General features: G+C 42.3%; 1 protein-coding gene across 3 annotated transcripts; it reads right to left on the bottom strand.

Moving 5' to 3' along the window:
- Nucleotides 1-55: 55 nt before the first annotated feature.
- On the bottom strand, nucleotides 56-15,379 carry ankle2 (ankyrin repeat and LEM domain containing 2). 3 transcript variants are annotated; one of them, XM_078250029.1, is made up of 13 exons: nucleotides 15,302-15,379; nucleotides 12,379-12,888; nucleotides 10,937-11,128; nucleotides 10,215-10,399; nucleotides 7,833-8,021; nucleotides 7,619-7,741; nucleotides 6,750-6,813; nucleotides 5,469-5,648; nucleotides 5,266-5,368; nucleotides 4,306-4,496; nucleotides 3,176-4,055; nucleotides 2,731-2,862; nucleotides 56-989 (listed from the first exon to the last, which is right to left on the bottom strand). In XM_078250029.1, the coding sequence occupies exons 2-13, from the start codon at nucleotides 12,875-12,877 to the stop codon at nucleotides 779-781; spliced, it is 2,949 nt and encodes a 982-aa protein (XP_078106155.1). In that variant the 5' UTR covers nucleotides 12,878-12,888; nucleotides 15,302-15,379; the 3' UTR covers nucleotides 56-778. The 3 variants fall into 3 exon arrangements, with proteins under 3 accessions (XP_078106155.1, XP_078106156.1, XP_078106154.1); XM_078250030.1 differs by having other exon boundaries at nucleotides 15,215-15,303; XM_078250028.1 differs by lacking the exon at nucleotides 15,302-15,379 and adding an exon at nucleotides 14,006-14,134.
- Between the last annotated feature and the right edge of the window lie 47 nt (nucleotides 15,380-15,426).

The raw sequence follows: 15,426 nt of genomic DNA, 5'->3' as shown, positions 1-15,426 counted from the left end.
GGTAGTGGCAGAAAAGAAACGTCCAGACATGTCCAGGAACCACCGAGAAAAGATGTAAAATGTATCCATTTATTGAAGAACAAAATAAAAAAAACATGGAAGATCTTAGTCTAATCAGTTCCCCCCCCCATGTTCCAGATATTTCACATATGAGCTAGAGAAAGTGTGTCCAAACTGACAGAAAACTGGTCCATCACTTCAGAAAATTAAGGCAATTCCTGAACTGAGGAGAACATAGGAAATGGCAGTTGGTTTAAACACCATTAATAAAAACATTTAAATTTTGTGCTACTGACCCAACATACAAAAAAATAACTTTTTAAAATATTGACATTTTTTTTTTTTTTTTTTAAAAGAACATCCTCAGTGACAGAATCCTGTTGAGGATAGTTTTAGTGATTAACTTTGGGGAGTGCGGCTTGTATTCACGATATTCAAAAAGGTTGACTCAGGCTATGATACAGGTGCTTCACACTTGCCACAAATAACATTACCGTCAATTCAACATGGTCCACACCCATACAGAACATACACTGTCAAGGTTCTCTTTTCATGAGTGTACATCACAACCCAACGTGATGAGAATTCCTGTATTACATAGGAGCAGTACCATACATCACTAATACAAATCTTCCAGACACTTGTGCATATTTCTGTTAGGTATGTGGTTTCTGAGCTCTGGTGTAGCCCCCGTGGTGCAGCTGGATTTGTATCGGGAAGGGGGGAGGGTGGGGTTAGGGCTTAGAGATGGTATGGCCGTAGTGGTGGTGGGGGGCAGTTAGATCGATGGCTCGTTCAAGTGCTTGAGGCGGATGCGCTGGATGTAGCTAGCATTGGCAGGGCTGTAACGGCTGGGGCTGAAGTCTGTCGGGGCGGAGTGCCGGGCGGGACTGAAGCGGCCGGTGGGAGACATCAGGACGCTGACCGGGGAGCCGGGAGTCTGATGCTGCATCCTGAGTCGTGGTTTTACCACCGCAGGGCTGGGCCAGCTAGAGGACACACATCAACGCCAGTCAGTGTTTACTTCTACAATACTTTGCTACAAATCCTGAAAAAGGTAAAATAAGTACAGATTCTACTGTCCCATAGCACACAATAACCACCATCGAACACAATGTATTTTATTTTTTAAAGACAGGGACAGGGATTTCTAAACTATTTGAAACCATCTGTGTTGAATCTCTGCTGTACTAACAACTAACCTCCTTTATGTGACCATCATTTTTGTCAATTAGAGGACTATTACAAGCTATAATAAGAAACATTTTTCAGACAAATCAAATTTTGGGGAGTCAGGATAGTCCACCTGTTAGTCATTTCCTATTTCAGAAGGTTGGCCAGAGAAATAATGTCAGTGTGGTGTATGAAGACCGCAGAGGAGACAGACTAACATAAAAGCATATTCAGACTAAGAGTGTACTCATGTAAATGTAGTCAACAATATCACGGTCCGACAACGAGACTATTATTATTATTACTAATACTACTAGTATTTAACAAAAATGAGCTCTGACAATGAATTGTTTCCCCACACAATAAATATTTATTACAGTATTTAGCCTTTAATCTGATAATCTGATTTAATCAGCCACTGAGACCAAAACTAGAGCCCGACCGATAAAGGATTTTTAAGGCCGATATCGATACAAATATTTGGGGATCTAAAAATCCGATATATCGGCCGATATGCATTTAAAAAGAAATTCCAGAAACGCGTAACAAAACATACAGATTTCCATAATAGTCCATAGTTATTTGTAGTTATTTATGAGTCCTCACTAAAATATGATAATGCAGTTTAAAAATAAACGTGTTTGTTTTATTGTCACAACAGAACAGAGGAACATCAAAATATATTAAAGTTCTGAAGATAAGATATAAGATATGAAAGGGTTAAACAGGGAGGTTGCAGAGCGCCCGCTGGTGGACAAACTATGCAACGGCAACACTCAGAACATGGTTAATTTTTTGAAATATTCATTTATCGGCCATTAGAAATGCAGATACCGATAGTTTGGAAAATGCCTAGTATCAGCCGATAATATCGGCCCGCTGATATATTGGTCGGGCTCTAACCAAAACCATCACTCTTTAGGCCAGGACAAAACACAGTAAAACCAGTAGACCGATAATAGAGAACAAACAGTTTCCTCCATGTTGATTTTGTAGTGGCGGCCCGCCATGGCAACATTTCTGCCACCACGGTATCAGAAATAGGGCTGTACAGAAAATCATGACTTTTAAATGATCCTACCGACATAATGCACCCTCCCGTTGGCTGCCACTCGCATTGTAATTTAACAAGTAGAACTATTCACAGGTTACTGGGCCCGTCCAGTTTAACTCCACATACTGTTGTGTTGATGGAGTTTATTGTCAAAACGTTCGCTTTGTTCTGAGTCGACTATTAAACGAACAGCTCCACCAAAACCGGCACCGCGGTGGGTCCGTTCTAAGTGTAGACCTGTTGTAGATGTTAAGTGCCCTATAGTTCCTCAAAAAATACAGTTCAGTCACAACTGAAAATATGCCTCATTGTGTGTGAATAAATATATTTGTTTGTGTTGCAGCGAAGTGTCAGTTCCGTTTCATAAGTAAAACATTTGGCGGCGGGGCGCAGGCGGGTTGTTGTTGTTGTTTGGACAGACCTGCCCCCACTGCTAAAAAAAAAAAATCCTTAAGGAAACACTGAATACGCATTGCAACAAAATGTCAGCCACGCCTACTAACCTCTGCATGTCTGACACCGAGTACGCCTTCATTGTGCTCTTCCACTTATGAATGCTGGGATACTTCTGGGCATCGACGTCTAAGCCTTCTATCGCTGAAAAGACCTCTCTGTCCAACTTGGATGGTGAATCCCTGTAAAACCACAGAAGATGAATCTACTTTTATGTATTATTAGCATTGCCACTCAGAAGATTAGGATCATCTAACTCTGGCAGCCTGTCACATTTCCCAAATAGCAGTCCAAGTGTTTGTCAGCTGATCTTGCAGTATACACTTGTCTGGACTAGAATTAGAGACTATAGTACCCCAAAACTATTAGACAGGACTTGCTACTTTGTCTAAAGTAACACACACCATCTTAACATTATCAGGGGCATTTTCTATTTGAGTAGCTATAAGTTCCCCCAACATCATCGCTCTCTGCAGAGAAACTAGTGTGACTCACCCGTCAATGAAAAGTCCTCTTCTAATGTGCGGCGGGGTCCTGGGTAGGAACTCATTGGAGTTATCTAAGGACTTATAGGAGGACCCAGAGGACCCTGAGCTGCTCAGGTCCCTCCCCCCATGATCCCATGACTTGGACCTAGCACAGAAGTTGCGCCCCCCTGCCACTGACCCCCTAGTCCTGCCCAGCACTTCCAGGCTCTCCTCTGCTTCAAAGTACTCCTCTGAGCTGCCACTGCTGCGCCTCTCCTTCGCCCCTCCGCCCTCTGTTCTCCAGCCTGGCCCCTCCACGCTCTCGGCGTCTGGACCGCTGTGACCCAGAGACAGGCGGCCCAGCCCGGAGCTGACGTCTGTGGCCGAGGAGGAGCTGGCCGAGTCCCGGAACTCCCTGTGCCGGCTCCCGCCGCTGCTCCTGCGCTCCCTGCAGCTGGCGGGGCTGTCCAGCGGCTCTTGCAGCGACATGCGCTCAAACTCCGCCATGAGGTTGGAGATGGGCGACAGCAGGCAGGAGGAGGACGGGGAGGTGCGGGGCGTCACCTGGTCTCCGTTGTGAGTCCTATCTCTGGAGGAGGAGGAGGAGCACGGCCCGTTTTTGCAGACGACGCCGGGCGACAGGAGGCCGTCGTCGCAGCAGCACAGCAGGTCCTGCCCGGCCGCCGTCTCGATCAGGTCAGCCCCGCGGTGGTGCAGTGCCATGGGCAGGATGTGATTGAACTCGCGGCCCCCCACGGCTCCCTTCAGGCAGTCCATGGACGCAGCGGAGGACGTGATGCTGGTGAGCGCTGCGTTCTGCCTGTTCTTGATCTCCTCGAGGCTGATGTCATCCCCCTCGTCCAGGAAGGCACCAACAGAAATGGAGTTGCAGAATTTTTTGGGCTTGCCTGCAACCAGGGATGATGCATGACCAAAACAGACTTAAAACTAGTGATTATTACAGTGTAATCTTATCATATAAATCTTCATGGCGGGAGATTTGCAAAAATCCTTTCCATGTCCATTTCATATCTTATTGTATCATACAAGAGGCTATATTTAAAAACACTGATTACACTACAATGCCAATTAACAGATTCAGTCATGCATGCTTTTTCAGGACTTGCAGCTTCCCTGATTTAGAACAGGTGAAGGTACCTGGAGAGGGGGTTTTGAACCTGTTGCTGGTCTCATTCTCCCCAGCCTCTTCATAAGTCCGTGGGCTGAAATCCTTCTTGCTAAGGTACTCGTCCAGCTTGCGGAGCCCCTCAGTAGAAGACAGATCCACAAAACTGTCCAGAAAGTCCCAGTACTCAGCCCATGGGTGGCCCATCTCATGAGCCAGGTCTCTGGATATAAAGGATGACTTATCATTGAGATTACACATTACAGTTCAGCCATTTCTCTGCATTCATTAGTAAAAAGCTGGCGTTTTCATTGTTCACATGGTTTGTGAGAAAGGATTTACACTCAGTGTGCCAGTTTATTAAGTACATCTTGCTTAAATTAATAGTATAATACCAACAGCCCTACAATAGATTCTACCGTCATGAAGGTTAATGTTCAGTTTTTGTTGAAATTGTTTTATAGAGGTATGATTCAACTCAGTTTCCCACACAGACTAATTTGTGGCGGTGCGCCATACAATCAACACCAGCCGTCACGTTGCGTTTCGTTATTTTTTTTTAACACTATTTAAAACATGCAGCGTATTCGTTCAGCTGCATTCCCTTTCCCTGCTCTGAGAGAGAGAGAAATAAATAAATAAAAAGAAAGAAAGAAAGAGAGAGAAATAAATAAATAAAAAGAAAGAAAGAAAGAAAGAAAGAGAAATAAATAAATAAAAAGAAAGAAAGAGAGAGAGAGAGAGAGAAAGATGACATTTAACAAAGGCTGAACCAGGTTTGTACCCAGTGTGTGTAGTACATGACCCAATATGTCTATAATCCCCAAAGACACGTTTATCCTGCTAGTGCAAAAAAGTATTTCCTGCACTGTATTGTCTTTATGCATCACAGTCGACAGCAGTAGCCCTTCAGTAGTCTTAAAATATCTTTCAGAATATATATATATATATATATATATATATATATACACACACACAGGTTTTGGACTTACCTGCCCACTCTCTCTGCCCCACGGTCAGGATCAGACTTAAGAATGTGGTGAAAAAGCACCGCCCGGTCTCTGGGCGGCGTCTTCCAGGACCGACGAAAATCATCTGCCTACAGGAGAAAACAATATGCGCTGGTCACTAAAGGTTTTTTTTATGATGCGGTGCTGGACATGAGCAAACAGAGACATGTACTCAGGTAAAGAACTTGCTTTAGAAGGACTCAGCGGGCCAGCAAAGGCTGTGACAGTCATCACGGGATCCATAGGGCTTCTTTTATGAAACTGCATCAGCGAGAGACTTTCTGAGGACTCAGGTGACCACAGACCACCAATGATTGGCTGGGAGGTGTTGTCCGTCGCCCTCAGCAACGGAATGAAGCAGCGGTCTGTGAGACAAAAAAAAAAAATTAAGTTTAGATTGATGGACATGACTTATCCACAGCACTACAGAACAATGGGCGCATAGGTTTTCAACGAGGGTGGCATCAGTGGGAATCAAACTTTAAGCTGGCAGTGTGCTTTAACACAAAAACTAATTTAGTGTGCTGTCAAATGTCTGTTGCATGGGCGCCCGGATAGCTCAGTTGGTAGAGCAGGTGCCCATATACAGAGGTTTACTCCTCAACGCAGCGGGCCCGGGTTTGACTCCGACCTGCGGCCCTTTGCTGCATGTCATTCCCCCTCTCTCTCCCCTTTCATGTCTTCAGCTGTCCTATGGAAATAAAGGCCTAAAATGCCCAAAAAAAAATATATATATATTCTGTTGCATATGGTGCTGTCAGTCTGTGCACAGGACAGTGAGCAAAGATATACAGTGTTCAGAACTTCATGCCAAATGCCATACTCATGTGCCAAATTCAGCACAGGACCATTTATCCAACGTTGTCACACCCCAGACTGACTCAGGGGATTGAACAAAAAGACACAACTAGAGCTGTAAGGTGATTTGCAATCCAAAATTGCGGTTTATTCAATCGTACCTACGGCCAGTCAATGAAGTAACTCTGCACTAACCCAATTACACCAGTTCATAGCACCTCAACCTGCTGCTGATGTTTTTAGCCTAATTCCTTCTATCAGCCAACATGGCTAACACCATAACATCATAAAAATCAACATTGACTCGCACAGCCAAATTCAAACTGTAGGATGCAACATTTTGCTTCTATTTTTTAAGATTTTTTGGGGGCATTTCAGCATTTAATGGAAAAGACCGCTAGATATGAAAGGGGAGAGAGGGGGAAGACATGCAGGAAAAACGTCCAGGTCGGACTCGAACCCTGGACCTTCTGCGTCGGGGCATACACCTCTATATATGTGCGCCTGCTCTACCAACTGATCTAACCCGGCCACATGATGCTTCTATTTAATCAGGCCTCTCTCTGTGTCAAAGTGCACTAAATGGCACTTGCCTGTGTCCTTCAGGAAGCAGGGGGAGAATAGGAACACAAAACCAGTAATGTTTTAAGAAATGTATGTATCCTTACCCTCCAAATAGTCACTTATCTTCTGCTTCACTTCAACTGTTTTATTTTTTCTGCTACAAATAATCTGTGGAAAGGAAAAGAAAAAGAAGAATAGTGGCAGGGTTCATACGCATTTTAACCATATCATTTATCCATGACTTTTTGGCAATTTTCCATGACTATGTATTCCTGAAAATGTCAGTCGACATTATACAATAAGAATAAAAATGTGTTAAAGTTTACCCTCAGAGGTTTAACAATAAAATGAATGACAATTTATGTGGTTCATAGTGGGATTCGTAATATCCCGCCCCAAATAGAACGTTGAGGGTAGGACGACGTGAAATACATTTATTAAATCACATATTATTATGCTGTGTTTAAAAAAACTTTGACATTTCCAAAACTTTCTGGGTCTTTTTATGTTTCCAAAACCTTTCCAGGCCTGGAATTTGCATTTTTCAAATTCCATAACTTTTCCAGGTTTTTTCAAAACGTATGAACCCTGTAGTGAATATATGTACAGCGGACAGCATAGAGTACAACTGCTGCTGGATTAGCTGGGGAAAGAATTTGCTCATCTAATTTTAGCCTTCAATGTGCAGTGAGTGATTGTTGCCAAAAGATTTAAAAAGCAAGCTTAAAAAGGTCACAGCTTCAAAACCTGAGTGAGTAGCATAACTGTACCTCCCTCGGCAACAACTGCCAGGATACCAGTGTTCAGCAGAACTGTGCGAGGCTGAGCAGCTGCTAGACAGCTCCCATACGTACACATTCATGAATACTTTCTGTGTAATAACCCCCAGCAACGACAACCCAGGCTATGCTGACGGTTCTCTGAGCGTGCTTGTTACTACGCTCAATAAAAGTCAAAAAATAAAACTCCTTACATCACAAGGCTTCTGGCCATCCTTGTTCTTACAGTTCTTATCGCTGTCAGGATGCGAGCACAGGACGTTGACCACGTCCGGGCACCCAAACTTACAGGCAAAGTGGAGCGGTGTTTCAAAGCCCTGGAACACACAAGACACAATGAAAAGAGTTGAAAAGAAATCGAAAGAATCCAATCTAATCTGGTTTAGCTGGTATGGTAAAAGAACGTACAGCCTTATCTGGAGTGTTGAGGTAAAGATCTACAATGTAGCGGATACGTTTCTGCAGCATATCTTCCTTGTCGTCTGGATACATGAGGCGCATAAACTCAGGGTTTTCCAAGGTGTCCAGCAGCAGCTGGGCGATGCCTGCCTGGTTCTCCTTGGCTGCCACGTGCATTACGTTGTACCTGCAGCCCTCCTAACCAGACAAAACAGTGAAACAACTGTATGGATCAGGACATAATCCTCTGCAATCTCCTGTCGACAGGAAAGAACACTTCATTTTCTCCAAAAGCAGCATCTGACCCTAACTTCACCTGCTGAAGTTAGGGATTTAGCACCCAACATTTATTTCATTGTTTAATGATGAAAGTTGGTATTTATAATATAGTAGTATTCAATTTGAAAATGTAAAATACCAACTTCTAAGACTGATTTAATACTTTGAATTTAAGACTGAGTTTCTTCACACACAAAAAAAATAATGAATGTACTTTTAAACTGATGTACAAGAATAATTATACACACACAGCCAGGTCATATTTGTATCTTCATCTTGACAAGGGCATTAGCTGAAAAGTTGGCACTGATGTGGAAAAGATGTTTATGTAGCAACAACTGACAAGGTTTCAAGTAAGGCGATGCATCTCTATTAATAGCACACAGAGTTTGAGAAAACAGCACTACTAGAGCTGGGCGATATGGCCAAATTCTTCTATTCCGACATAGGATCATCATTTAATATCTCTACAACAATATATATCACCCAGCCCTATGTACTACTAAGACAAGCTTAAACAATGCTGCCTCAGTGAAACCTACAACATATTAGTTGAACCCCATTTTTAGTAGCCTGACAAGCCAGACCCACATCCAGATGTTGGGTCTGGAAACTCACCATTCAATCCGAGGGGCGGGATAAATGGTTGTCTTTCAAATTCCCTCTGCACGCAATAGGATAGCTCTACAACCAACCAGAGCAACGAAGAAGGTAGCAGAGCTAGTTGATAGATTCAACTTTTGCCGTATCCAGTTGGCAAAACTGCGAACACATCTTCATTTTTTAAGAATGACTTCAGTGCCGTTCTTTGTTCTTTTCTCAAAGAAAAGCTTAACTCCAAGTCTTCCAGAGTCGCGGCCAAAGCCGATTCTAAAGACCGCTGTTCGCCAGCAGCAGCAGCAGCAGCAGCAGCCATAAGCCCGCCCATCAACTCTATACACGATGTGATTGGCCCGGCCAGAGATTGGATTTTCCAGCTCGCAAGCCAACGGAGAGTTGCTAGACGACCCTGGCTGCAAATTACATTTGCTGCCGCTAGGGTGGTCTAGATGTCTAGGCTACATTTTTTGTGTAAAACCAGAGAAAGCTTTAATATTTAAAATAAATATTTATATTGTAATCACCTTTACTTGCTTGCTAGCTCACCGTCTTATCCTGTTTCAACTGGAAAGATCCTAAACCCCCTTCCCATGCTAGATGGCTGAAGGATGTCATGTTCTATCTAAAACTAGAAAAGATTCAATTGTCCCTTAGGGGGAAAAAGGCTGAGTTCAGTAAAACGTGGATTCCATTTATATCTTACTTCACTACCGTTACTGGGATAACAAATTGGAATGACTCATAGTGCTCTCTTCATATAGGAATACAAGAATGTGTGTAGCTGTATATGATTCCATTCTCTTTCTCCCTTTATTTGTCTTTTTTCAGGTTTTATTTATTTTATGTAGGGGTGTCACTATTCTCCAAATTCACAATTCAATTCCACATTTGATTTTAAACTCACGATTCAATTACTTTTTTTCCCCCAGCAGTGATGGCAATGCCACAATAAGAGCCACTAGATGGAAGAAGGGTACTTTACAACAACAGTTTGAGTTTCTCAGAGTTGACGAGGTACAGTTGAATGCACTACGAGTTTAACGAGGGGTACCTGAATCCACCATGAAGTCTCGAAGCCCACAGGCTTTAATGGTGGTTGGTTGTTTGTTTGTTTACATAACTCACTCGGGGAAGGCAAAATGTTGCCACACCAGTGACTTCAGGGAAGCAGGAGGATTTTCCAGTTCTGTTGTTTCTCTGTCATCTCCGACTGCAGGGTATCGGGTAAGCTAATGTTACCTTGTGTCTTTAGCTGCATGCTACCAGCTGGTAAGCTGTGCTGTGTGTTTATTTTTATTTTGGAAGTGCACAAGTAGGTGGGGATGGAAAGAGAAAAAAAAATACCGGGGGGGATCGCTGATCCTGCTTTTGATTTCAATAAGCTCATTGCGATCGTTTTATTTCCGATTTAAAATTTTAATTGTGATACCCCTAATGTTAAGGAAACTGGTTCAGAAAGTTGCAATAAATAGACAATCTGAGACTAAGTACACCAGGACATTATTCCCTCACCTGTACAATAGTGGGATTATCCCCTGAGCCAATGAGATAGCGTGGGTTGCTCCAGACCAGGTCGCTGAAGGCCACCTCATCGCCCTTCTCCACAGCTTTCCTCAGTTTGGCGTTCAGGTCCTGGGTGCGTGGGCTCTTGAAACTGTTGGCCCGCTCCCGGTTGATGGTATCAACCTCCATGTTGTCTGATGTGGAGAGGGAGAAGAAAGTGAAGGACAGGCACTGCTGTCAAAAACTCCAAACATTGTTCAAGGCTGGTGTGCTCCGTGTACCCTTCTCTCCCCCACTATAGACACTGTGGATTACTTGTCCTACCAAAAAAGATCTGCTTTGCACTGCTCTATCAGGCAATAAAAGACAGAAATGCAGAAAATTAGAGACAATTAGCATGTTGTGACTAAAAATTAAAGTTAAATAAGTGATCTTGCTTATGGCAAGGATTCACAGTGCAACTGTTTGAATCACTGTCGGGAAACTCATGCAATATTGTAGCCTTAGCATGATTCCTTTAATTATACAGAGAAAGGAAACAATTTACTCCGGTTTTAACCCTGCTGCTCTCTGTTGAGCATGTTTCTGAGTGCTGACCTTCTACATGCCAAAAAGGATCAGTGTGCCATACCATGATGAAACCTAGACTGTACGTCTAATAAAATATACAACAGTGGGTATTAAGTAGGGCCCATTTATATTTTTTTTATTACAGACAAGTATTTACTTACCTTTACTGACCAGGCCTGGTTTGACAGGAGATACACAGGGTGTACATTTGTTAGGAGAGGGGAAATAGTCGCAGATCCCCTTAGCAAACTTCTCAGCATCCAAACGGTTGGGAAAGGCTTTGAAGCGGGCTCCCTTCATCGTCTTAACAGCTTGAAGGGCATCTTTCTTATCTGTGTATACATGTGCTCTCTCTACAGACAAAAAAAACAAACACTAAGACTCAGCTTTTCTTTCCATTTTTTTTTTTTTTTTTTTAACATGGCCGAGATTTCTTGTTTCCTTTATTACAGTTTGTTAAGGTGGCTTTCTAACTGGTGGTTGAATGATTGTTTTCCTCCTCCTTTCCCTTTTTTTGTCCAGTCAGCCTGTTAAGTCATATTTTGATGAGAATCTACAAAGTGCAATAAAAGCCTGCCCTGACAGGTTAACAATATTGATTTTAGGGGTAGCTCAAGATTAATTTAGAGCAAGTCTCTATTCCAGAGAGTTCAGGCAGTCCTACTGCCTTGCTGCTTACCACAAAACAAATGTTTTCATCTCCTAAAAGTGGAGGTCAGACTACAGCAGAAGCAAGTACTCCTGAACAAATACAGAAACTGGACAAACACAGTCGATATAAACAAACAAGCAGCAACATGAAAATCTTTAAAAGGTGGCCTTTAGCCTCAAGTCAGTACAAAGCCCAAAGTTGAACCTATCAAAGAAAATAGAGCTCATAGGAGTATTTTTGTTTTTAAAGTCTGAGACAATGAGAAACATTGAAGAATTGATACATTGAAAAAAATTGATGATTAATTTAATTAATTAATTTAATTAATTATCTATTCATCATGTACGTTTCCATCCAGTAGTTACACGAGATGGAATCAACAACAAGGATTTGTTTCAGGGTATTTATTTGATAGCGGACAGTTGTGAGGTGAAAGGAAACAAGTGGGAAGAGAAAAGGAGAATGACACGCAACACAGGTCCACAGGACACAGCTGGAATAACACTGAGGATGTTGTGATTACAGTAAATGGTATGTCCCTTAACCACTACGCCACTCAAAAAAAAAAATCATTTCTCACTATGATTAAAGACTTCAGAAAACAGAAAAACAATTATTAAGTGTAAATCAACCCATTTGCCATGTGAACAAGCATGATGCTCATTTGATATTGACAGATAATTACTTTAGATCTTTAAGTTTAGACTGGTGTTCAATACATTGTATACTTTCCTCTCTCATTGAAATAATTCTGATTGTGTGTGAAATGATGCTGGCTTTGCATCTACACATGAAGTCGAGTCATGGTTTAAAAGGTGTTTTTCTTCCCTACAATCATGTAAACTCTTTGCTGCGATTCCCAAATTTGTGATGTAACTTTTGCTAACTCTCAAAATGTAACAGTGAAATCTGTAGGACGCAACACAAAGTAACAAGCTGAGTCTGTCTTACCATTTCTAGCCAAAACATCCTCCCACGGTGGACACACGCCATAATAAAAGGTTGGGGACACCGGCTTTGAAGGGGTTTCTGTTTTGGATTGAGAGTTACTGCCTTCCGCAGAGCTGTTTGAGGCCGTCTTTACTGAGATCTCTTCTTCCTCTGGAGGGTTGAGACCCACACCGTATCCAAAGTCCAACTCTTCGCTGGCGGCTTCAGTGGGGCTGCTGCTTGTTGCAGCAGTAGTGGGTGCAACTGCAGATGTGGCACATGACACAGATTTGGCGTTATCGGCTTCGGAAGCCGTGCTGTCCGAGACGCCCGACAAAGAGGTGTTGTCCAATTCAGCGGCACAGCTCTCTGACCCGGCCAGGACTCGGGCTAACTTCCTCTCATAGGTGGCTCGGGTGGTAGCGGTGATCGCCGGACCGCACTTGAGGTCTGCTCGGGCAAACTCCTCACGCAGTTCATCGGCACTCAGCCCCCTCAGCCTGCTCAGAACCGCCTCCATGCTTCAGCTCCCTACAACACACCACACCATACACTTCAGCAAATATGACCAGCAGTTGTTGATAAACTAAATAACCATTGTGTAGGGAAATGTGATTCTTGGTCTCTTTTCAGTGTTCCAAATGTTTGCTGTTGTACATCAAGAATCATAATTTTGTTTCAAATAATACTTGGGCACCGTTACCAAGTCAGAATTCTTCACAAATGATTTCTTTAACTTGTGAATGTCAATTAAAAATGACAGTTCCGTGTAGACTATAATAAATAAACAGCTTCACTATCATGACTTACAAATAACAACCATACATTAGGAAAGAAAAAAATATATATACTCCTTTAAACAGTCTGAATACATTACTTTATTTAGCGTACACTATAGCTTGGCCATTACTAATATTAGCACATGAAGTGAGCCTAGTAGGTTTTTACTTTCCACTATATTCCCCATAGCCATCCATGCTGTGTGTATATTAATATAAAATGCCATCTATCCTTTTTTAATGCAACAAGCTGCCACACATTGTAAAATACAATACAGACGGACTTTGCCAAACAACTAAACCCCTGCCCTTCAGTGTCAAGTATTTCCATGTAGGCTGCACAAATCTATTGCATAGCTAGCTCATGTGTATGCTCAACAGCTAACGTTACAAAGTCTTTTACAAATATAAGTCCCTGTAATACAATAAAGCAGGTGCTACTAAAGTTCCAGAGCCCCATATTATTAACCCAACAACACATTATATCTTATCATACACAACCACTAGACTTGGACTAGCATCGGCTAGCTAGCTTGCTAACCAACAAGTCATCTTTAGCAGCTGGGGAATGTGCCTGGCAAAGCTAGCATGAGGGAATCTGCTCAGATGAAAATCTAGACTGACAGAGTAAATAAAGGACACAACTTTGGGCTGGAATATTATCGATCACAAAAATATAGAAAACTGGATAATTTATAACAATATGCGTCGGTTCATTCGCTTGCTGTCACGCCCAAGTATGTCATTCGAGGTGAGTTTACGGGCTGTAACGCAACAAATTTGATACGTCTTCGTGGTGATAATGCCGATAAAAAAAAAAAATCAGTGTACGTGATGACATCTAGTAGCAAATGTGTCCCTATACTTACCAAGGAACATTTTTATTGACTATACGCGGATCTATGGGAAACCGTTATTAGTTTTACACAGATAAACTGTTGGGTAGACACAAAGCTGAAGACGGTCTGGAATAGTCTCATTGTTTACAACATGTTCTGCGCATGCTCAGTTTCAAGGGAGGGCGCACGCTGCATTCCAGAACTGTGGGAAAACTCAAATCTGGACGACCTGAGGGTGACAGGCGCCGAACATAAAGTGAATTGTCACATCTCTTCAAAAACACTAAGCAGAGATAAACTAGATAGTTTGCAACCGGCATGTGACACTGTACTGACGAACGTCACCGCTGAACTCCTTCCATATTACCCATTTTTTCGTATCATGGCCGTATATTGTCAGTAATTTTAACATTCTCATAACACATCAGTTAAAATGACTTGCTGGTCATTGAGGCTAACACAGTATGCATGTGTATTAAGTTACGATCAATATCAAACTACTTTTAACATTTGAAAGCATTATCACAGCAAAAACAACAAAAGCTGTTGTTTAGACGGAGTTGTGCATGGCAATGAATTCCATTCTCACAAAACTTGAGTTGTAACGTTACATTTCCTACATTTTCTTCTACAATTGTACGCGTGTTTGTGACAGTTTCGCAGAGAATGGATATCTAGAAACCTAATAATTAGGTTTCTGTTCTGTATGTTGAGGACGTCTCTTATATTTACGTACTTTCCCGAAGGGATGAATGTAGCATCATGCTCTCCGCGACTAATCCAAGAAAACGACAACCTAGCAAACTCAGGTCTAGGTTTTTTATGGTTAACACATTTACCTACTTAAAATAAATGCAAGAGAATTATTGATGGAAATGTTTTGCTGGTACAAACACAATGCTAAAGAATTTTCGTGTTGGCACAATCTCACGTTTGCCGGGGCCACCTTCTTCAGGCATGTAAGAGGCAAGCCAACAGCAAGACATGACGTTTCTCAAGATATTCGTACACAAACTGAAAGCAATCATTTACCAACATAGGTCACCGTCCGTTAAAATTGGAAGGAAAGACAGTTTGAATGACGTCCTTTAGCTACTCAATTTCAGTTTGACAAGCATGCTAACAATCATTAACTGACATTCTCTGACTTAACGTTAGCCACTTAGCAAGGCAAGAAGCTATTCACTCAAGCCACCGGTTAGCAATAACGTACAGTAAGAACAGTTTTTGTATTCTTACCGAACAAATTACTTTACACATGTATCGCAGTTAACTGTAGTGCACTGCTAATTCAAAATATGATAATTGTAATGGTGTCATGCCCACCTCCTCCTCGCTCCCCGGCTAACGTTACTGTTGCTAGCTATGTGTCTTCTCCTTCTTCTCACCGCGATGGTTTCAAAATGCAGAGCGAGAGGACCCGGTTCAGTCTAACACAGTGCCTGAACAAA

Source organism: Sander vitreus, chromosome 5 (genome assembly GCF_031162955.1).
Source record: "Sander vitreus isolate 19-12246 chromosome 5, sanVit1, whole genome shotgun sequence".
Classification (NCBI taxonomy): domain Eukaryota; kingdom Metazoa; phylum Chordata; class Actinopteri; order Perciformes; family Percidae; genus Sander; species Sander vitreus.
This window is presented reverse-complemented; position numbering and strand designations above follow the sequence as displayed.